Source organism: Calonectris borealis, chromosome 15, assembly GCF_964195595.1.
Source record: "Calonectris borealis chromosome 15, bCalBor7.hap1.2, whole genome shotgun sequence".
Taxonomy (NCBI): Eukaryota; Metazoa; Chordata; class Aves; order Procellariiformes; family Procellariidae; genus Calonectris; species Calonectris borealis.
The window spans coordinates 18,530,675-18,553,376 of NC_134326.1; the positions used below are offsets into that span (position 1 = coordinate 18,530,675).

The window sequence follows — 22,702 nt, forward strand, 5'->3', positions numbered from 1 at the left end:
TCTGCCCGAGGAGTCCTTTGGGGGAGCACTGGGCTGAAATCATCTGAAAGTTGGTAACAGATGCTAAGCAGGACAGCCACAAGGTTTGTACATGAGGCATAGGAGCTGTTCACAAGTTGTTCTTGTGATTTAAATGGTTTATTTTACAAAGCTGAGAATATTTGTTCTACCAAAGGCAGAACTAAAGGAGGCTTTAACTCGAGATGCAGCTGAACAAAGGTTCGTCTTTTGTTTAGCAATCTTACTGCAGGCATAGAGCAATACGCAAGGCTTATCACGTCATTTATTTTATTTTCCTCTTGAGTTAATTTAAAGTTTGACAGCCAGCTTAGGCTCTTCTCAGGGTATGCTCCTGTCTCGCGGTCTGTCTTAGTGCTGGGACTTTAAGTCTGAATTGTCAGGGATAGACAGAAGAACCAGAGCCAGGCAAAGGGCAGACACTTTTTCCATCTCCATCTTCCATGGTGTGCTGGTGATTAAGAAAAACAGAGTCATTTACCAAAGAAACTGTGAGGATGAATGAATCATGCTCTGAAATCCTGTATCCTTACTTCTCCATGGAAGGGTAAGAGTGCTTGAGAGGCTGCAGGGGCGGTGGTCTGGTCCCTGGGTTCGGACAGTGTTGTTCAGTTGTGTAGAGAGGTGGCAACATCCACTGAAATATTCGTGCAAATCCAAACTCTGCTGTTCTTAGCCACTAGAAACAGAAATGACCCATCTGTCAAATCTTATTTTCTGGAATTACAGCTGACCTGGGCTGCCTTTCTGTATAACACAGGGCATAAATCTGTTGTCTCCTTGGATCTTTATTGTCTTAGTTTCTAAGTAAAGCTTCCTACAGGTGATCAGCTTCGTCCTCCTCTGGGGGAGGGAGACAGAAGGAAGAACAAAGTGCATATGGGGGAGGCAGGAACAGGAACAGCAGAGAAACGGTGGAAAACTCTGTGGTCACAGATGGTAAAGCAAGAGGGTTCCTCACCCTGCCTGTGCGACCAGCACCCCTGGATGCGTGAGTGAACAAGCCCACGCTGCTTATGGCAATAGCAAAGGGAAAACGATCAAATACTTGGGGGAAGATGCAGTGTGTGTCGAGCTGAATTCAGTGCTGGAGGGTTTAAGAAAATAAAATAAAAAAGGACATGGAGAAATGAGTGCTAAAAGACACAGTGGTGGGTTTTCCTTTGCTAATCTCTCCCAGCTGCATGTAGTTGGAGCTCGTGCTAGTGTTTTCTTTTCTTTGTAGCCTGGTAGCTTAGTTCTCCCAATTCCCCATTAAGATCAGTATTTTTCCCTCTCTTTTCTGTTGTTGGTAGCTGCCGGAGGGTTTGTGCTGTGGCGTGCCAAAACACAAGCTCTTGCGGGCAGCGTTAGGGTTTGTGTTGGTGGGGTGCCGTGCCTGGGAGGTTGGTTATTTCTTGGGCTTGGTGGTTCCTCTCGCGTCTCTGACTTGCCATCTCAGTGCAGTTCTGCTAATCTGGCTTCTTCTCCTTACCAGAATGAAGAGAAGAGGAACCTTTCCCTGGGGGGCCATGTCGGCTTCGACAGTCTCCCCGATCAGCTGGTCAGCAAGTCTGTCACACAAGGCTTCAGCTTCAACATCCTCTGTGTGGGTGAGCACGGTCCTCTGCAAACAGACGTGGGCTGAGCTGTCAGCGCGGTGAGGTTGGGACCAGGATTTCTTGTGTGTCCTGCTGCACCATGGGCCTCGGCAGTGACTTTAAGCAAGTCAGAAATGCCTAACTCTTTGGGGGGAAGAAAAAAAAACCAACTCCACCATAATCATTTCAATGAACTTGAGCTTTCTGGAGCTTGATGTGCTTCTGAGTTGGGACTTTCACAAGTGACTGTTGGAGACTCATTGCCCAAAATTAGAGAGAGTTTTGGGAAAAGGTTTAATATATCAACTTTCTGCCTTCGGTGAGGAGGGGTGGGAGGAAATGCAAAGTGGGGTGGCTGGCATGAGCAGCTTCTCAGGGAATACGGTGTCCAAGTAGATGCAGTCAGAGGCACTATGTGTTAGCTGAGAGCTGCTGGTGATAACTTGGTCATTTCTGAGTGTAAGCCTGCACTTTAAAGCTAGGGATAAGAGGTTTGTATCTGAGTTGGTTGATGCTTTCACAGGGTGAGTCAAAGGACTTGAAACATGACCATCTCTGAGCCAGGAAAGGGAGTGTTCCTGTTTTTATTGATTGTAAAGTATTTGTCTTGAAGATTGTGAGCAGGTGTGAGAGGCTGACTTTAAAATAACCTCATTATATTCTTGGTTTTTAATTTTGGTGTTGATGTGATCTAGCAGGTGATGCTGGCTAGAGTACTAGAAACCAAATCCTTCCAGTGATGAGATAAGCATTATTTTTACTTTGGCTGGTTCTTATATTGTTTATAAAGTCTCAAGTATTGTAACCTGCTAGACCAGCAGAAATACATCCAGAGACTCCCTGCCTGGCCCTCGATCTGCCCAAGGAGAATCTGGCTCTGTATAGACTGTGCAGTGAAGCCCTGACAACTTGTACAAGATGCTTGTGCCATACCTAAGCTGCTTTTGTGTATCCAAACCACAAGTAAAAAACATGGCTGAAATCACAGCTGAACTTCATAGACTTGTTCCTTAGCAGAAGGGTAATTGCAGCAGAGGGCAATATGTTTTTAATTAGTGTCGTTCTTGGGGACACCAGAATGGATACTCCTGCATTCCTATCTGGCCATACCATTTGTGACACACTAGAAAAAATTACCGCAATTTTTTGGACAGGAGGAAAAAAAAAAACCCTGTGCTGCTGTTGGCCAGTTCCTGCTCCCAACTGTGCCCATAACTGAACAGGAGAACATGGCTTGCATCAGTAGTGAGTTCTCCATATGACTTTCCTTTCAAATTAATCTGGAGCACCAGGCTGTTCTTATTTCCTTGCACAACCCTTAGCCACAGCTGGTAGGAAGCGGTATGTGCCTCTGTCCTATTTTGAGCACCGTGAGGTATTTATTCTCCAGTGAATAGCAGAACCTGCAGTGCTTGAAGAAGGAAAAAGCCCAAACCCCTTGACAGCAGGCATGGCACCTCCCTCAAACAGAAACTTGCTCACCCTCCCGCTCTCCCATCGGCGCGTCCACTGTAGGGCTCCTCGGAGGTGGCTGGGTTCAGCGAGAGGGGCTGCGCTCAGTAGAAGCAGTGGCTGTCTATGCCGAAGGTGTAGCACGATGGACTGCCTGGGAAATGAGCGGGGAGCAAAATCCTTGGATTTTGCCCCTCTCTGCTCCCTTGGCCAATAGGGCTGCGTGTAATGAATGAGGAGTTTAAATGGGGCCCCTTGTAGGCCAATCTGGAAAATATCAGAGTCTTGTTTAGCTACCAGGAGCAGCAGTTCAAAGCCTTTCTGGCTTACAGACAGCCTGTGAGCCAAATATTCTGGGATGGAGCTTGGTTTGTGATGCATCCCAGGTGTCCCTCAATGGCTGTTGGAACAGGGGGGCTACAGATGGGAAACTTCTCCTAATCTTGCCCCTACTGGTTCTCCAAGAACTGTTCTCTCCCTACCAAGTTTCTCTGCCATTCCCTCTTCGCTCCATGTTCTTTCCCTCTGCATATCTCAGAGGTTCAAGTTGGCAGAATTTTTTCTAGATAGATGAAGATGCCTTGGAAGTGCCCTGCTTCAGTGCTCAGCAGCTCACCGAGTGCCTTGTGTGGAGCTTGCGGTGCTTTTCAGAGGGTACAGTAAAAGAGCCACAGAGCTGACTCTGGTGTAGCTGCTGTGTGGACGGAGGGGGAAAGGGTTACAGCAGAACGGGCTTTAGTCCTCTGACAGTTATTAATGGGACATGTGGGACTACAGGGTTGAGGCTGTGGAAGAGGGACAAGCTGCTTTAAGGCTTCCAGGCAGACCAAAGTTCAGCTGCGCACCGAAATCACGAAACCTTCATCCAGTGTCTTTTCTGCTGTGAAAAGAGATTTTCAGTCTGATGGCAAGTTGTCCTAGCAGGTCCAGAGCTGTCTGCCTGCTTCTCTGCACTGAAATAGGCACCCAGATTCCCTCCTCACAGGGATCTCCACTCTCAAAAAAGGCAGGTCCCCAGAGACTTTAATGGCAAGAGAAAGCAAAGAGAGAAAGTGGTAGAGAAGCCTGTTAAAGTTGGAAATCTCACAGAAAGGAGCGAGAGGAAACCTTATTGTTAGGCTTCCCTGTCCCCTCCACAGCACACCAAACACCCATCGCTTTGTGCTGATCCACAGTGTTACCTGGAACTATCGCTGTTTTTGGGACAGCCAACAACTGAGCCAAATAGTCCTTGTCAGTAGGAGCAGCTGAGTTTTACTCCATCTCATCTGAAGACTCAAAAGACTCCACTAAAATTGTGCTGTCACCTGCTTCTCTGGTGCAGGATCCCGAGCAAAGTCAGGGTGCATGGAGGGGAAAAGAGTGTGTTTTGCTGTGCTGTATGATTCTCGCTGGGGAGATGAGACCAAAGTGCTCTGTGTTAGCTTTGCATTAAGCATGGGAGGCTTTCAAGTATGCAGTTACCTTTATGACAATTATATGTCTGTCCACAAGCAATTTGTAGTAACCTTTCACAGTATAATTTAGTTCTGCTCTGTGATTAACGTTCTTGAAGTACCTGTGACAAATTCATGCTGCAGTGAGCTGATGACTTTTCCTTCCTAGGTGAGACCGGCATTGGGAAATCCACACTAATGAATACCCTCTTCAATACCACGTTCGAGACAGAGGAAGCCAGTCACTATGAGAGCGCGGTTCGCTTGCGGCCACGGACCTACGACCTCCAGGAGAGCAACGTCCACCTGAAGCTAACAATTGTGGATGCGGTTGGATTTGGGGATCAGATAAATAAAGATGAAAGGCAGGTCTCGTGCCATCTGCTTGGCATTTCTGGGCTTGCCTGTGATGCTTAGATATGAACTGCCTGCAGTCCTGCTTGCAGTGTTGCAGAGAAGATGTCTGTGTTTCTGTTAATAGCCCTGCAGTGGCTCTGGTTCTGGGGACTAATTGTGGAGGGAGTTGGGTGAGGACCCAAAAAGAGAGGTCATAGGAGGTCTTTCCAGCAGAGAATGGTATCCTCTAGGAGCGTGAGCAGTTAACAAGCTGTCCTCAGTGCAGGGTTGGGAATTATCTGGCAGTGATCGGTGTCTCTGGACCTGTCTCATTTAATTACACAGACATCTTGTTCAAGCCCCAGGTAAAGGCTTTTTCCAAGGTCTCTCCGTGGTCATGTTGCATTGCTACAGCCAGATGGCTCAGCCCTGGCAAAGGGGCAAAGTTTGACCTGTGGAAGTTGTCGTCTTTCCATGCTCCACTGTCCTTAGACTTTGCAATGCAGCCTCAGGAGACTCCAGCAACCTTTGGATTATAAGGTCTGTGTGTAAATACCACACTTTTCCTGTTGTAAGGCTAAATTGTTTGAGTCTTATAACTACTTTTAAAATGATACCATGGTATGTCTAGGAGAACTTAGCCTTCAAACTGTTTAATTTTGAGCTCCAGTATCTGGGTTGCTAATGGTATGGTTTTAGTTACAGGCCGATAGTTGAGTACATTGATACGCAGTTTGAAAACTATTTGCAAGAAGAGCTGAAAATCCGCCGATCTCTCTTCAACTATCATGACACGAGGATTCACGTCTGTCTGTACTTCATCACTCCAACTGGGCACTCGCTCAAGTCCTTGGACCTGGTGACAATGAAGAAGCTGGACAGCAAGGTAAGGGATTGGAGACCATGGTCCCTCTTTCTGGAAGTGGTGATCCTTCTGTTAATATTGATTGTCATGTGGAAGTCTCTGTTCCTTCCGTGTAAGTGCTGGACTCCTTCCTGCATGTTAGCTGAGCTGTTTTTAGGACTCTGGTAAAACTTAGTCTGCTCTGGTGGGTTGCTGAGGTCCTGTGCTTTTTTTTTTCACTGGCTTTCCTGAAAAATACCAGGTGAAAAACCTGTTTTCCAGCTAGCTGTGTGAAGTCTGGAGTGTTCATCACTGTAAGAACCTTACCCAGATTAGTTCATATTTATCAAAGCCATCAGCTGCATCTTTATTAGCTCTTCTTTACAGGTGTGCAGGTAAGGATGTGTTCCAGCTCCTGCAGTTGAATTGTGGCAACTGCGGAGCCACCTCTGCTGTCTTGACCTGTCAGCAGGGACAGAGGGGCTGAAAGCAACCAAAACTGTAGATGTCCTAAGGTGGTGGTCAGTACAGAGGAGACAAGGGCTGAAGAGAAGCGTTGGCTGTGCGTGCTGGCGCACAGGGAGTGCGTGAGCTGTCACTGCTGGTAGTGCTGGATGATCACAATATCTTCTGAAAATGTAAATATGGTGAGAAATTCTCACGATCATAGGAATCCCAAAAGTGGGTCGTGAGAGGGTCTAGCTGGGGGTTGCTTCTTTGTGCGTAAACTGTTACCGCCTTAGGGGGCAGTGGGTTACTTAACGGGTTACTGCTGATATTCCTGCAGCTCGGAGGAGATTTCTGACACACTTTTGGTTGTTCCAGCTGGCTTCCAGGGAGCTGCAGGAGGCTTCAAAGGTCACTAGTGACAGCAGCATCTCTTCTTTGCAAGAATTTCCTATCTTTCAGAGCAGTATTTTAGCAGCAAGGTGGTTCCTTTCAGATGGCAGATGCTGATCAGTCTGCAGAGGGGGCAGGCAAGGCAGCTGAGACCCTGCAGTAGCTGGGGATCCCCTGGAATCCCCTGGATTACATTGAGGGAATGCTCTCTTCTCTGGCTGTTGTCCATGTGCAGCTCTATTGGACTTCCCTGGTGGGTAGAGTTCCTCCTCGCGGAGTCCCTGCTGTTTGCCCTCACCACCCGGGGCTGTTGGCCTGCTTTTCCTTGGCCCCGCTCCAGAGCAGGCACTGGCTTCCCATTGCAGTGGGGTGTTTGTAACCGTGGTGGCTGTTACACTGACTTCATCAGGAATCCAAAAACTTTCCCTTAATAAACTCTTGTCTCTTGGCACGATGCCAGCATTACATGTTCCCAGAAATATGTTTGGAGGAAAGCTTTTGCACGATTCCCCTTGGTGCTGGTGGTCCCACAAAGCTTTTCTCTTCCTTTCCTTCTGCATTCCCTACTTTTCACATCTCCCCGTGGCTGCCTTTAATGTGGTCCTTGGGTAGTACCAAAATAAATCCTTTGTACTTGTGCAGAGATGAGAAATTTGTGCACACGCAAGCTTTTTATATTTCTAAACTTCCACTTAAATAGTCCTGTTTGAAGTAATTTTATCCCTTTGCCTCTGATCTCCCTTCTTACCACAATGTGAGAACGTCTTGGATTTCATGGTGTGGTGGCCTCACACGAGCAGGCACGTGGAAATGAATAAGCAAGTAGAGACCATTGATATTTTCTGGATGTCAGGAGTTTATGTTGCATTTCTGCATCGGTGTCATTCCAGGACATCAAGGTGCTTTCCAGACGTTCCTTAAAGATTTGTGCATGACAGCTCTGTGCCCCTTTCCCAGTACACATGAACCATTTGTGCTTGGGGGCCAGCGTGTGGGCAGAGTGAGGTGGGGTGTCTTTCTATCTGCTCCAGACTGGTGACAGCGAGTGGTTACCGTGGCTGAGCAGGGAGGTGATGTGCACTGACTCACGTCTGCAGCCGTGTGAGCACACCTAAACCTGGCTTTCCTCTTGGGAAGCTTTACGTGGCTGGCGGCCCCTGTTTTACAGTTGAAGAATGGAGCCCATGGAGACGAAAGGTGTATCGGAGACAGTGCTTTGCTGCGTGCTCTCCTGGCTCAGCCTCTGGGACTAGTTTAACAAGGGTTTTTAGGAACCTGGCTCAGTTACGCCTTTACTTTAGCACACCAGTGGTGGCATGGCATCGGGTGTTGGGCAGGCTTTTGAATCTGTGTGATGATTTCAATAATGAATCTTGCTTTTAGTGTAAAGTTTACAAAATCCCTTCTGGGTAAAGCTGTTTTGTAAACAAAATCTTCCATTGTACTGTAATACAATATTTGTTTGGCTGAGCTCATGGCCAGCTGTTGTCTAGGGTATTTAATTACAGCCAGAGAGCTAGAAGCATCTTCAGAAGTGGTTCTAGGTAGATGAAATGTGGCTGGCTGGTAGGTGGAAAGCACGTATGACCTGGGCAGGGGTTGGCTTCCCATTGGGTTTAACCCGGGAAAAGGAGGAGATAAATAAAATTGTATCTCTATCAGATGAGAAGGTGATTTAAACCACAGTCCTGCCCTGGAAAGTGAAGGCGCAGCTGTGTGCTGCCATGGGCATCCCGGGGCTCCCTGGTTGTTGTCCCTGGATGGTTTCCAGCCAGCGTGTGCTGTTTACGAGCTGTGGCTAATTGCTTGCCCTTCGTGAGCTGACACATGCGAGGCGGGTCACTGGCCGGTAGGGACGCTTCAGGCCAGTTTGTGCCTCTGCTGTTTGGTTTCCAAGGTAGGATTTGCCTGTTGGCTTCACCGGGACTTGCATTTGGGAACACTTTGGAGACGGGGGAAAAACCCAGCTGTGTTTCACAGGGTGAAAATGCATGTAGCCTTATTATATTAGCAAAATTATTTTCTACCAACTGACTTATTTCAGCATGTTCTTCTAAGTTTTATTTTTGGAGATGAGAAATAACTCTGTGGTCAGAATGACTTGAGAAGGAGGTGCATTTTATGTGTGCGCATGCGAGTTCACTGTCTTGTCTGAAGCACAGACTTCCTCTGGCCGTAATTCCAACTCCAGCAAAGACTTTCAGCACATGGACTGACAGTCAAGGGAACGCTGCACGCCTGTCACATTCAGTGGGATGACACTCCAGTAGTTAACATCATGATTTTATTACAACATCTTTAAATAGAGAATATTGCTTTTCCACCATGAGATATAAGAATGTTGCTCTGGGATTTTGCCTGCAACCGAAAGTAAAGGTTATTTGTGTAAAAGTAAGGGTGGGGAGAGAAACCTCGCACGGTTCTGGCATCACTTCCTTTTGTTGGGTTTTTAAAACCTGAAGGAGAGGAGAGGTGACTTTTCTTCTCTAGCTAGTTGTGTATCGGTTTATTTGGCACTAACCTCTGTGCCATGTACTGTGGCCTTCGCATAGAAATGGATGTGTGGAAGGTGCTGTAGGAGGCAGGATTAGACATGCAGTTCGGTTCGGTAGCATCTCATATCTCATTTGTTTCTTGTGTCCAAACTTTTCCGTCCTTTCTCCTTATTATAAAGGGATGAGCTCATTCTAGAGTTAGATAGCTTTTGGGTGCCAGTGCTCAAAATCAGAGAAAGGAAACCAGGAAGATAATTGTATGGTGCTCTGGGTATCACTTGTTAACCGTGGGATTGCAGCTTGTGGGTTTCCAAGGCATGCATGAAATCAAAATAAAAACAGTAATAATTTTTAAAAATTAAAGAACTCACAAGGGAAGAAGAGAGAAGGAGGGAGATACACCCCATGCCATTTCCAGGACTCCACAGTATTGATGTTGGCTATTGATTACTAGAAATACGACAACTTATAAAAACGCTTTTGGGTTTTGAACTCTGTGACAGCAGGTGCTGACTGAGTGGCCTTTTCAAAGCGTGAGGAACCTGGTTGGAGGGGACTTGAACCAACCTCAGTTTGCACCTTCTCTGCGTGCTGCCGGAGCAGCAGCTGTGACCACAGAGCCTGCCTTCTCCTGCTGCTGGGGAAGCCGTGCCAAGCTCCAGACTCTGCACCTCTTGCCTCGCTGTAAGCAGAGCTGAGCTGGTGCTTTTTGGAAGAAGAGTAGGGGGAATTGCTTAGCCCAACTGAAAATGGGCTAAAATCACCTCTTGTGCTGGTTTGCCAGCGTGCCTGGCTGAATGGAGAGCACGAAGCCCTGCACACAGCAGCTCCCTGGCAGTGCCTTTCCCCTCGCAGATACTGCTCCTGAGCAGGTGGTACCTGAGCCCTGAGCTGACCCTTTTTCTGAGTGAAATAGTGGATCCAAGCCTCCTCAGCTCTTAGCAGGTCAGCGAGACACCCAGCTGTGGTCACGGCTCTTTTTACCTTTGTAATGAGGACATTGACCTGCTGAGGAGTGGAGTGAGACCAGCAGACCTTGTTCTGTGTTGGTTTGTGGTCCTTGGTAAAAGAGACCAGATCAGTGGCTGAGAAAAATAAGGAATTTATCCTCTCAGATTAATTTGCAATGAGCAAGTTAAGACTATTTTCTTTTGGAGCGAGTAAATGCTCTTGTTATTTAGTGCTAAAACAGAGAGGGAGAGAAAAAATAAGTATGGAAAAAAACACTGAGCGACAAAGAGAACTTGAGCTGGGGAAGCAAGACCATTTATTTTAATGGGCACCCATTGGAGACCAAATGGCTGTTAGGAATTCCTGCTCTGTAGGACAGAAAGCATTGGCTCTTGGGAAATGTTAGATGGCAAATCAGACTTTCCCCTCACTTGTCTGAATTCTTCTGTTTTACTGCTCTGAATTTGGCTGGTGTTCAGACAGATGAGTTTTGTTGTTGTTTGTTTAAGCAGTGGTTTGCAGTATTGCACTTGGCTTTTCCGGGCATAGCAGCATTATTTAATAGAGGTTCCTGTGACAGATCCTGCCCTGCTGTAGCTCTCCCAAGCATGGGGCCGTAGTGAACCACATTCCTCCTGAAGGATGTGAGATGTGGCCCTCGTTTGCTCTCGATCTTGGTATGTACCGGGCACGGGGGGACCTCCCCACCCTGCAGATTGCGGGTGGCTTTGAAACCTGGGTTGATGAAGCTGCGCAGGGTATTGTGCTTGGTGACTGCTGATGCGAAGCCAAAGCTGAGCAACAACAGCATGAAAACAAATCTCCTGTCTGCTGTATGGCACCCTGCACCTTTCCCAGGTGGTCCGTGTAATCCGCACAGCACGCCTGCATTGTGATCCTCACGGAGAGGCTCAGGGAGTCCTCGGGAAGGATCCGCAGCCGCTGTGAAAGCGTCTGAGGAGTCCCTGCTCTTTCTGCTTAAGCACGGGAAGGCTTCACATCAGCTCGCTGCAGCGTTTCATCCTTGCGCTTGTCTTCTAAAACGGTTTGTCAGCACAGCCAGAAGCGGATAGGTGATAACTCCAGATGTGACAGTTATGCTGTCTCTGCCTCCCTCAAAGTGTGTAACAAAATACATAGGCAAGAGCAGAGGCTTTGATCTCGTCGTGTATTTATTGCAGGGTGTTTGTCTTTGGTTTATCTGGAAGTCTTGTAGCTTAAATTAGTCATGGAAAACTCTTCCCTCTAGTGTTCAGCTGGGCTTGTGCTGCAGCTCACATGCAAAACGTAGCACCTTTGTGGTTTTACGAAATGTAAAGCAGCTACCCGGGTAGGACCCAGGCCACCCCGCAGGCACCCAGGCTCCCGACAGAGCTGCTTGCCTGATTGCTGCTCACCTGGTTATTTTTCCTTCCTTCCTCCTGCTGTAGGTGAACATCATCCCAATTATTGCCAAAGCAGACACCATCTCCAAGAGCGAGTTGCACAAGTTCAAGATAAAGATAATGAGTGAGCTGGTTAGCAATGGCGTGCAGATCTATCAGTTCCCCACAGACGATGAAGCAGTCGCTGAGATCAACTCTGTGATGAATGTGAGTAACACTGCCAATTGCATTGCCTCCAGAAGTTGTGACAAATTAAATTATTGCACAAAAATGCATTTGAAGGGCAAGTTTCATTGGGATTGTCCAGATGCTAAATCTGTTTGAAAGTTGAGCTGTGGATCTGACAGATGCCTAAGGCTGTTACATACAGAATTAATTAAAATGTGTGGGCTCTCTGGAGAAACTCAGCTCAGCTCTAAAATTTCTTTTACTGAATTTTTGAAAAATACTTTCTTCAAAATTAATTCTGTCTGCTTTTAGGCTACTTTCCATTTGAGGAGCGAGGAACTTTGAATAAAAATTTTACAGTTAAGATTTACATTAGCCTTCTGACTTAAGGAGGCTAAGCAGAGAAAACCCAATATAAAATAAAGAAGAAAAATTTTTAGACTCTATTTTGTCTTTTTTGAAATTCAAAGATCAAATTCAAACGTGGCTGAAGCACATGCAAAACACTTTCAAGTTTCCTGTCTCCTATATCAGAGTATACCTATTGCAGTAGAAACAGCTGAAATGTTTCCATGTTAATTTTTTTTAAATAAAAAGTAGCTTTCTCATCGAAGTGAACATTTTCCTGCATAGCTGTTTTTGATTACATGCTTTATTTTTTTTTCACCACCACCACCCCTGTTGTTTGTTTTTTTTTTTTTTTAAACTTTCAACGGTCAATTGATTTCTGGGTCAACTAGATATGTGTTTTCACTATAATAGTGCTTTTTTTCTGAATTCATGAAAAATCTGTAGGATGCACTCTTTTTAGAATAATCACAAACTGTGTGCATTGGGGAGAAAAATGGGAGCCACACTTGGTTTTTCTTTTTTTTCCCCCCCGATTCCCCCAATGAAAATATTGTTGGCCGCTTCTCTACCAGTTCCACACTTCTGGATCCATTTCCTCCTAAATGTGAAGGATTTTGTCAACCTCGTCATACTGAAGCGCCTGCTCGTGGCTCCTCTCCTGCAATGCTTGAGGACGGTGCCCTGCTTCCTTACTGCGCTTGATGCTTTGCAGACTTGGAGAGCAGTGAGCGCATGTTGTATCCTGCACATGTCCCTTCCAGTGCCCACACACAAACTGCTGTGCCAAGGCCTGTTTACGGATGTCTTCGCTCGTGCTTTCTGCAAGGCAGTGAGTGCCCTGCTCTTGGCGTGTGGAGAGACTACAGCTGCAAGAACAACCTGACAAATGGGTAGAGGGAGATCAGTAATGATCATGGCGTTCCTACAATATTTCCCCATCTAGTTCAGTCCAGGCAGCATTCCTAGTAAGCTGTGCTATGGCCTTACGCTGCTCTCTGTTGTAATATCCCAGTTCATACTCGAGACTGCTCCGAGTATTGGAGATTGATAGCTTCAGAGGAAGGACTTTTTGAAGTAGATCCTGTGCCTGGGTGAGGGGGATCTAATGGTCAGGCTGATCTGTGAGGGGTTAGCCCATGCACTGAGTCCCTGGCCCTGGCTCTGTTTCAGGCTCATCTGCCCTTCGCTGTGGTCGGCAGCACGGAGGAGGTGAAAGTTGGGAACAAGCTGGTGAGAGCTCGGCAGTACCCGTGGGGAGTGGTGCAAGGTAAAGTGCTGCGAGCCGGGCACCCACCACAAACCACCCTGGCACCCCTCTCCAGCTCTGCCCTCCCGCCAGCGCGTGTGCATGAAGGTGCCCTGTCCTAAACGATGCAGAAATGTCCTGTGCAGCCTTTTGTGGGTTGGCCAATCTTTCCTTTGAATTCCCATTCCTACCGGCAGGTAGTAATGGTCAACGGGAATCCCTGCATCCAAGGGGCTGTGTTGTGCCCTGTGCGGGACAACAGGGAGAGGTCCTTGGGAGGGGGGATCTCTGGAGTTAATCTGTATGTGCATCGTGCTCCCCCACCATGTGTGCAGTTTGCTGACTTCTCCCTTTGCTTCCATCAGTTGAGAATGAAAGTCACTGTGACTTTGTGAAACTGCGGGAAATGCTGATTCGAGTCAACATGGAGGATCTTCGGGAACAGACTCACACCCGCCACTATGAGCTGTACAGGAGGTGCAAACTGGAAGAGATGGGCTTCAAGGACACGGATCCAGACAGCCAGCCCTTCAGGTGAGTGGCCTTCACATCTAGCATCAATTTAGAGCAATAGTTTAGTACCGACACCCCAAAAAATGGGAGGTTTGTGGGTGGTGTACACAATGCTGGGCTGGAAAATACTAGCACTGGGTTTGAACTTTGCAGCTGACTTTGGTGGTGTTCCCTTCCCTGCCTGTTTGTCTTTAAGCAATGCGGACAGGCGTGCATTTCCCCATCCCTAACTCATTGGTGTCCAAAGAGTCTGCATTTCATTTGCTTTTTTCCCCAGCCTCCAAGAAACATATGAGACCAAAAGGAAAGAGTTCTTGGGCGAGCTCCAGAAGAAAGAGGAAGAAATGAGACAAATGTTTGTTAACAAAGTCAAGGAGACGGAGGCAGAGCTGAAGGAGAAGGAGAGAGAGGTGGGTGTGCCAAAAACCTATGAGAAGAGCCCAAAATGCAGCCAGCATAGGATCTGGGTCTGGGCAACGTGTGAATCCTGGAAAGTACATGTAGCTCTTGAGCAGACCTCAGCAGCCAAAGCACAAACACACACACACACCTTCCCCCACTCAGAGAAGGGGACACGGGGTAATGTTTTCAAAACAGCATCACTGGTTTAGGTGTCTCAAACAAGAGTCTTCCCCATCCAGTGTGTAGGAGACTTGGCTGCTGCTTGGTGAGTGAAGGGCAATGTAGGACGTTTTGGTGAGCATCCATGTCAGATAGACTTCACCCCTGGAGGCTCACTGGACAGCAGAGTAAAGGGGGCAGCTGGGCTGGAGTCCCCCAGGTCAGTGGCATGAGGCCACGGGCAGCTGCCGTGACTGGGGTGGAAATAAATGGACCATCTTCAAAACTAGTGAGAAACGAAAGAGCCCAGAGTGTCCACAGCCCCCTTGCAGGGCTGCAGACTGAGCTGAGATCCACAGCGCGCTTATCCACTTATTTGATACGGGGTCTCAGGCAGAGCTGAATTTATTGTGTCTTCGCTGCTTTTGGTGAAGAGGCTGTGATTGCCCAGAGGTCAGCTCTGCCGAGGGGCCTGCAGGGTGCAGGGACACTGGCTGCCGTGCCCCGCCAGGTCGGTCTCTGTGGGGTGGTGGGAATCGTGCGGGAGGTGTGACTGCGGCTGTGGGGGGAGCGCAGCCTGATGGGCGTGCTGGATGCGATGCTCAGAGGGTCTGTCTCCTACCAGCTGCATGAGAAATTTGAGCACTTAAAAAGGATACACCAGGAAGAGAAAAGGAAGGTGGAGGAGAAGAGGAGGGAGCTGGAGGAAGAGATGAATGCCTTCAACAGGCGGAAAGTAGCAGTGGAAACCTTGCAGTCCCAATCCTTGCAGGCTACCTCACAGCAACCGCTGAAGAAGGACAAAGACAAGAAAAAGTAAGTGACTGAACTTGAGTCTTTCTCCTCTGCCGCTGGGAAACTGGGTGTCTGCTCAAACGCTTTAATGTTTGGTCGATTGGAAATTGGGCAGCAAATGGAAAAGAGGATTTTGGAATCCAAATTCCTACCCTTCTGACTCTTTGCTGTAGAGGAGAGATGGGGTCCACCTGTGCCCAGGCACTGCCCTGAGGAAGCTGTGGTGGCTGCAGGTGGGAGGGATTTGCAATTTGGGGCCATCCCCTAAAGGCTGAGAGTCCCGTGGGGTTTGCCCTTTCTCTGTGACACCCAGCTCAAGTGGTCCTGTGAGCCATCTGCTCCTGGAGGCAGATGGGAAGGTGACCAGAAATAAGCTGTATCTTCTCCCCAGCAGAGAGGAGTGGGGACATTCTTGACACAGTTGTAATGTCTTACAGATGAGGTCCCCCGTCATGCACTACCTCACTGTGATCTGTAGGCTTGGGGCCTTCTTTGGAGAGCGTTCTTACTTTATTTTTAGAGGCAGAGCTGTAAAGAAGGAAGCAGCAGCTTAGAGTGAAGGTGCATTGGAAATTCATTAGGGCTCCGTGTGAAATAAGGCTCCAAGACACAGTTCTGCTTATGAGAAAGCCCTTTTCCCCTAAAGGCAGAATTCTTATCTTAGCTTGCTGCAAGTTAATTGACATTGCTGAAGCCAGCAAGAGTGTGGAGCGAGGGCATGCTCTTTCAGCTGCCTGGTTGTGTAATGATAGAGCAGGAATGGGGCAAACAGGTTTAAGAAGAAAGGGCGTGGGGGGGTGGTCCCTGCTTCCATTCAAGCCAGTCTCTGGCTAGAGAGCAAAATGAGAAGTGCCATCATGCAAGCTGGTAATTCTGTTATTCCAGCATTTTTTACTTCCCCTTGCGTGAAGAAGCTTAAGAGTCTGAACTGCATTCTGTCAAATCCAGAACAGGCTGGTGGCAATGCTTTCTGAGCTTTTTAATGATGAGAAGAAAAAAAAGACCATAGAGAGTAGCAACACCCAAGTTTGCTCTTGACAGCACAACATTCGGCTTCATGTTGCTGATGAGATCTTGTGCTCTGTCATTTCTCTGCTGTGAACTGCAGCACTAGAGAAGCTCACTCTGCGTACTCACATGCTAGTAATTTGTTTCTTCCTATGGAAGATAACAGTGCGTATTATTTACCGTATTTCCTTGGAATGTAAATATAGTGGTGTTATAACTAAACTAAAGCACTCTCTTCTGTAGACCTCTCAGCACGCTCTGGGCACGTCCCACCTCATGCACAGAGTCCGAAATGCTTTGTAAAATATTTTGCTGAAAATAGAGTTTAATCCAGCTAAACTCACACGTGAGTTAGGGGCTGAATACTGTGGCAGCCTGGGGCCCAGGTCTGCTTTGAAGAAGGTGAGCATGCCGAGCCACATGCTGTTAACTCGCGTGAGCGATGCCGGTTGCTGGGATGCTCCGGTGGTGATGTACTGTGTGCGCTGGCCAGGCGGAAATGCTGCAGCTTCCCCTCCGCTCCATCTGTCTGCGATAGAAATAGGTTTCCTGCGCTTTGCTGGTTTTAGCCCACCTACAGACATGAGTCCAGATGCTCTTCCTCTTCTGGGTGGCGATTAGAAACTAGCCATGGTTAGAAGCGGGGCCAGGAGAAGGCAGCTCGGGCGGCGTACGAAGCACCGAGGGGCACCCACAGCGTGTGCTCTGCGCGCTGTGGACCCCCGTGTGGTGCTGGGGACCCCCGTGTGGTGCTGGGGCTGGGGGGATATCTTCAGCTCCAGAGCACGGCTGGAGGAGGTGCACTGACACCACCAGGAATAAAATTAATTAATCAGGTAGAGGAAGTGGTTTTGGATTGGGTTTTGGGAGGTTTTTTTTGCAAACCTGTGAGCTAGTTCATTTGGTATTTGGGGGTTTCTGCTCAAGCAGGATAATGAAATTTGTAATAAAAAATTCAAAGGAAAGTACCTCCCCATGCCTTGCCAGTGACCTGTCTTCCCAGACCCCCTCTTCATCTGGGAGTCATCAAAAGGACCCGGGGGTCTTGTGAAACCTGTGTGTCAGAGAGCACAGCCCTAACCCATCCCACTGCATCCCAGGCGGTCAGTTTGATGTTAACCCCACAGACCACATGGGCATTAAGAGGATCTGAGTATTCCCAAGCAAGCTGCAGGAATGTCTTTGCCAACTTTCTTACCGAGATCTTGCAACCGAACCGGACTGGAAGGCAGCTGGGATTTGGGGAGCTGGTGGCAGGCAGCGTCCTCCCCCGGGACCGGCGGCAAGGCTTCCCCCAGCAGCGCGCAGGGTTCAGGCTGTGCCCGTGGCTTTGGTAAAGGAGGAGCTGGTGCTTTACAGAGCCGAGTGTAATATTAGCTCGGGGTTTGCACTCTGCTTGCACGGGGGCGGGTGCCCACCCGCGGCAGCGCAAGGGAAGCGGGACCCAGAGGATGCCAGGGGCTCATCGCTGCCGGGGGAGCCCCCGCCGCTCCCCGGGGATGGGGACGTGAGTGGAGGCATGTCCTGGGCTTCTGGGCAAGATGTTGGGACCTTGCAGGAACTGGGAGTGTTTGCGTGCTTGGGGAGGGGGTGCTTTTTCTTGTTTCAATTTTTAGGAGAGCTAGTTGAACCTTTTATCGTCCTCTGTTTCAACACAGCGTTTTTAGTAGCTTTAATAAGTAAAAAATGGAGATGGAAGAATTGCAGGTGTCGAGGGGGAGAAAGTGTTTGTGCTGAGATTCTCTTTTGTGCCTGCAGCTGCCAAGCAGGTCGTGCTCTGTGGCGCGGTGCTCAGCGTGCCGGGGGGTTGCTCGTGTCTGTGAGTCTTCAGATGCCTGAGCAGCATTTGCCCTTCTCTTCTTTTTTTTGTTTTTTTTTTTTTTTAACATATTTCACTACATTTTGCTTTTGTTTAATTTTCATAACTTTAATTCATGCTTTCTTTATGTTTTGTTTCTTTCAGTTAATCACACACAGACTTTCAGGCCAAGAGTGGACTTGGTGCTTTCATGTGTTAAGTTGCTTGAGTTTCCCACCCTGTGACCCTTCTCATAACATTGTGTGAGTGGACCAAAGTGAAAGAGAAAATGAGCATCTTCGGTGGTTGCGGTGTAACGACTCGCTGTTATCTGTACAGAATTTATCAGGAGGTTTTAAGGAAGTAACCTTACCATGTACATTTTGTTAAACAAAGTCAACTAATCCCTAAAGGAAGGTGTTTTGTTCTAAACCCAGTAATTGAACAGCCGTGTATAAAGTGCCCATAACTGTTTGTCTGAACTCATCTTACTCACCAGCTAAATACTTGCTTTCTAGATTTTTTTTTTTTTTTTAATTGGCTAAGGTGACTGCTTGAGGCTCACCTACCTTCCCTTGTACCTGCACAAATGTGAGGAGTGGTATGAAGAATGCTGAAACGTTTATTTTTCTAACAAAACTCTCGATTTGAATAAGTTTTTAGAATGGGTAGGAAAACACAATGCTTAGACTTTTTGCCCTGGGAATCTTAGTTTGAGTAACCCTCATTCCAGTAATTATATATTTTAATCCTGAATTACTCTAAACACTTTCTACATCACTTATTTTTTATATATATATATATAAAGAGAGAGAGAGAGAGTGGTTAATAAAACTCATAGGACAATGTTTTGAATTTTCTTTACTGCTAAAGTAGAGCATTTATATAGAAAGATTTTTCATAAGAGTTTGTTGTATAATGTGGAGCTACAGGATTTGTGTAACTTTTCACTTGTCATTTACCAATGTATTTTACTGTTGTGGAAAAACTATTTAAGCGGTCATCTTTACTTTTACTCTTTAACCTTAAACGTCTTATGTGCCTAATAAGGAGAATCCCCTGATCTTGAGCTATGCACCGTATTTATGCTGATAGGCTCTATTCCTCTTAGAAGGTGCTTCCTTTAACACTCCTCATGCCTAGAAATCACAGCCTTGTTTTCCTGGGCAACTGAGCTTAGAGGAATAATTAGGATCAATATTATTTTATTTCCACTCAAACCATTTTGTGGTAAGGCAGGATGATAACTGAATACAGACTTACTAGCTATGTTGTCATGGAAAAATAGTTGGACCCAATTCCATCCATCCATCAGATAATAGGCTAAAAGAAAGCAAATATTTTATATTAACCTCACATAGTGTCTTTAGAGTTTATAAAAACACTGGCTGGCTAAGTGTTAGTTATGAGTGTGTGCATTTTATTTAGTTATTAATGTTACAGGATTTCTCTGATTTTTTTTTTCTTAAAGACTTGTCTTTAAGCTAAGATGTCAGCAAATTCCGTATTTGACTTGCAGATGGGGGTGCACAGCCTTGCATCTGAGCCGTTACAGGTCTGTTTGAGGGTAGCACTGTAAAATGAGGTTCTTTAACTTGCATATCCCATTAAAGCAGCTTTTTTTTTTTTTTTTTAACAAATACATGCTCAGGTGTTAAACTGTTTTCATATGGACATTGGCCTTTTATATGGATATATTGAAAATCACGTCAGTGTTACTTGATGCGTGTAAGAACGAACCTCATGAAGATCTCACAGGTACCTTTTAGAACAGGCCGTTTTTCAAAGAGTAAGAATTATGCGCACTTATTAGGAGTCGGCTGAAAGCTGAACACTTAATTATTAAGGCTGTGCCTCCAGTTTAGACGTATTTTAAAGAGTAGCTGTCAAATGTTGGGAGGGTTTATGTGTTTTGCTCAGAGAAACGTGCAAGGAACCCAACCTATTGTTATATGCAAGAAGACAATTCCAGCTCACTTCTGACTACAGTCCAATCATGTAGCAAATTAGGGGCAGGATTTTTGATTTTTTGCCAATGAGAGAAACTGGTGCACTAATTGCATGAGTAAGCATCGCTATTTGGTTCATTGTTTTGCTTCTCAAGGCCAACGCTACAAAGGCTGGGATAAAACAATAACTGATGATATTGGGTATGCAAACAGCTTTCACGCCATCACTTTTCCAGTCGATAGTTTTCTCCCGATCTCATGCTGCAGCCAGCAAGATCTATGCAAATGATTTCTATCTGCCCTGGCTCATCAGAGATCAATTCTTTTTTCCTACAGTAACAGGTAGTTATGAATAGTGATGATAACAATGAAAGAGTAAAAACCTTCAAATCCATGGGCATTGTGGAGAAATTTCCAGCTTTTTCTGATGAAGACATCCAGAATGTATGTAACAATATTTTAATGATGATTATTATTATATACACATTGACTTTATGCTGTGGTTGGACATACCTTTTCCTCGTAGTTACTTGTTCTTTAGAGCAGTCAACATCATAATCTCCCCAATGGAACTCAGTAATTTTTTTTTTTTCCCTCTAGTTCTTGATTTTTCCTTTTGGCTGAGACAAGATTTAAGTATGTGGTATATAGGGTAGTTCTGTCTCTTATTTTATTTAACAAGTTACAAATGCATGGTGATGCTAATCTCACTCCAGTCCGAAGATTTACATCTTGTAGGCTAGAAGTGAAAGAAAAACCCTTCAGAAATGACTGAAGCTGTTCAGTTACACATCTTTCAGCTGTTTCATACATTTATCCATAAAAGGTTGGTATTAATGGGAAAAACTATTCATTTTTTTATCATTTAAACATTTACCATCATGTATGTTGTCTGCTTTCTAATTTAAAATGTGTTTTGCGGGGCTCTAAGCTCTGTAGGCTTCACGTCTGGCTGTGGTGGATGCCCCGGGGTGGAGGTGGGGTGGTTGGCTCAGAGCACGTGGAGGTGCCTTGGGGACCTGCCCGGGGGGTAGCAGCCTCTCGGACGTGCTGCATCCGTTCGCTTTGTCATTCCGAATGTGTTGGGGTTTTTTTGTTTGTTTGGGTTTTTTTTGTTTGTTTGACTTTCATTTCTTCCCACTCACTTTGTACTTTTTTTCTTTTTATTAAATCTCACATGTATTTTGAGTTTTTGTGGTGTCGTTTATTTAGCGGTGGATTTCCTGTGTTATCTAGTGGATCTCTGTTGAAATAATAATGTGTAATGATTGAAAGGTTACCAGTCACAGGATGTTTTATGACGATTGGGAACATTCAGAAATAAAATCAGCTAATTTCAGCACAACACAGTATGCGGAAAAGCACCTCATCTGTAATCTGGGGAGAAATTCTAAGGTATTAATTCAAATGCCATCCCTATTTGGGCAAAAGTTGCCTTTAAGCTTGTTTGTACTTCTCCTTTGTGGGGTCTGTTGACTGAGCGGGTAGATTTACCAGCAGTTCCGCTGTTGTAACGATGCCCGAAGAGGTGATTTAAGGGTAGGATGAAAAGGGAGCAGAGATGGAGGGTGATGGTTTCCTACTGGTCCTTCCAAAGCTGTATGCTTTTTCTGGAGAAGCACATCATGCACTTAGATCAAGGCCAAAAAACGAGCACAGCTTTAGTTTGGGTTTCTTTTTTCAGAGAGCTGCTGCTGAAGCTTTACCTGAAGGGCCTGTTCTTGGTGTCTGTTCTGTGAGGCACTGCTACGTATCAAGTTATATTCAGTTAATTTAGGGTTTCTCTGGGTTTTATTTGGTTTTGGACTGAGATCAATGCTGCACTTAAGACAACCCAGCAAGTGGAGTTTGGCTGACGCACGGTGTTTGCTGAAGTGGTGCTTCCGATGGGAGCTTTTTCTGCAGCCCCAGTTTCAAGAACAAAACCAAGTCGGTGATACTGGCTGCTTCTGAAATCTTTTTAGAAATGTGCAGACGGACTGTGCTCTTGCTGCAGGAGTTGGCTCGTGTAAGAGACCTCTGCTTTTTGCATTTAATACGCAGCTTGCTTAAAAGGCAGGGGACAGTTCTGGTCATCTTGTGTGCTCTTGTTTGCATCCCACCTTCTTACAAGGCTGGGATGGTCACCCCAGCTGCGGTACCGTGCTGTATGGATGCTGTACATCCACCTGCAGAGAGCTGACCAGAAGCGGTGGTTGGAGCCGGTGTGATGTTGCCTGTAGCGATGACCGACAAAGAGTGCAGGTGAAGGTCCGAGCCTGCACTGGGTTAGAGTTGTATCGCTTCAGCCTGTTACATTTTTGAAGAACAAGCCTCAGTGGGGACTGAGCAGTTGATACCAAGTGGTCTGTTTGAAATGTTTTACAACCTTTTCCATCCCAATACTTTTTAAAGACAAATCTTCTAGGAGGCCAGAGAAGAGAAAGTGCATTCAGGTACCTGAGAATTAATGGGGAAACTGAGGTGGCAGAGTAGCTGGTCGCTGTAAAGATGGGCCACCTGGGGATTTAGGATGATGTATGCTGGCAAGTATTTTTCCACAGGAGCAATGTTAAGATCATTCATTAATATTCGTGCAAAGCTCCTGGAGATGCTTGTAAGAGAATGAGAAATGCAAACCGTTGTTATAAAAGCAGTTCAGCAGCGAGGTAGGTACTGTCCATGTTTTGCAGTTCCGGAGCTCAAGCCCGGTGACCCAAGCCCTAGGACATGTTGATGTTCTCTGTTCAGGAGACAACCCAAACCCAGCCTCGTCTCCTTGTCCTAGGCTGCTCCATAGGGAGAACTGCGCAGCTGTGAGGGACGTAACCTGCGGGGCAAGGACAGAGCAAAGCCACTGGCTCTGCCGGCTGGGAGAGCCGGCTCGGGCTGCCGGTGCCGGTCGGTGGCGCCTGCGGTCCTGGCTGGGCTGGGGACGGCTCCGCACCTCTCCCCATCCCGTGTCTCCATAGCACGTGACTTCTCAGATGTTCCCTG

At 46.7% G+C, this 22,702-nt stretch overlaps 1 protein-coding gene across 6 annotated transcripts in view; it reads left to right on the plus strand.

The window, feature by feature from the left end:
• SEPTIN8 (septin 8) overlaps nt 1–22,702 on the plus strand; it is a 47,787-nt gene that overhangs the window by 16,357 nt on the left and 8,728 nt on the right. For 2 of the 6 annotated variants that reach the window (XM_075164507.1, XM_075164512.1), the window contains exons 2-9: nt 1,496–1,610; nt 4,656–4,851; nt 5,522–5,708; nt 11,383–11,544; nt 13,027–13,123; nt 13,468–13,636; nt 13,893–14,025; nt 14,802–14,992. In XM_075164507.1, coding sequence (XP_075020608.1) covers nt 1,496–1,610; nt 4,656–4,851; nt 5,522–5,708; nt 11,383–11,544; nt 13,027–13,123; nt 13,468–13,636; nt 13,893–14,025; nt 14,802–14,992 — 1,250 coding nt within the window. Of the gene's footprint in view, nt 1–1,495; nt 1,611–4,655; nt 4,852–5,521; nt 5,709–11,382; nt 11,545–13,026; nt 13,124–13,467; nt 13,637–13,892; nt 14,026–14,801; nt 14,993–17,942; nt 20,915–22,702 lie in introns of those variants that run through there. The other 4 variants (XM_075164506.1, XM_075164508.1, XM_075164511.1 and 1 more) reach the window with 3 other exon arrangements.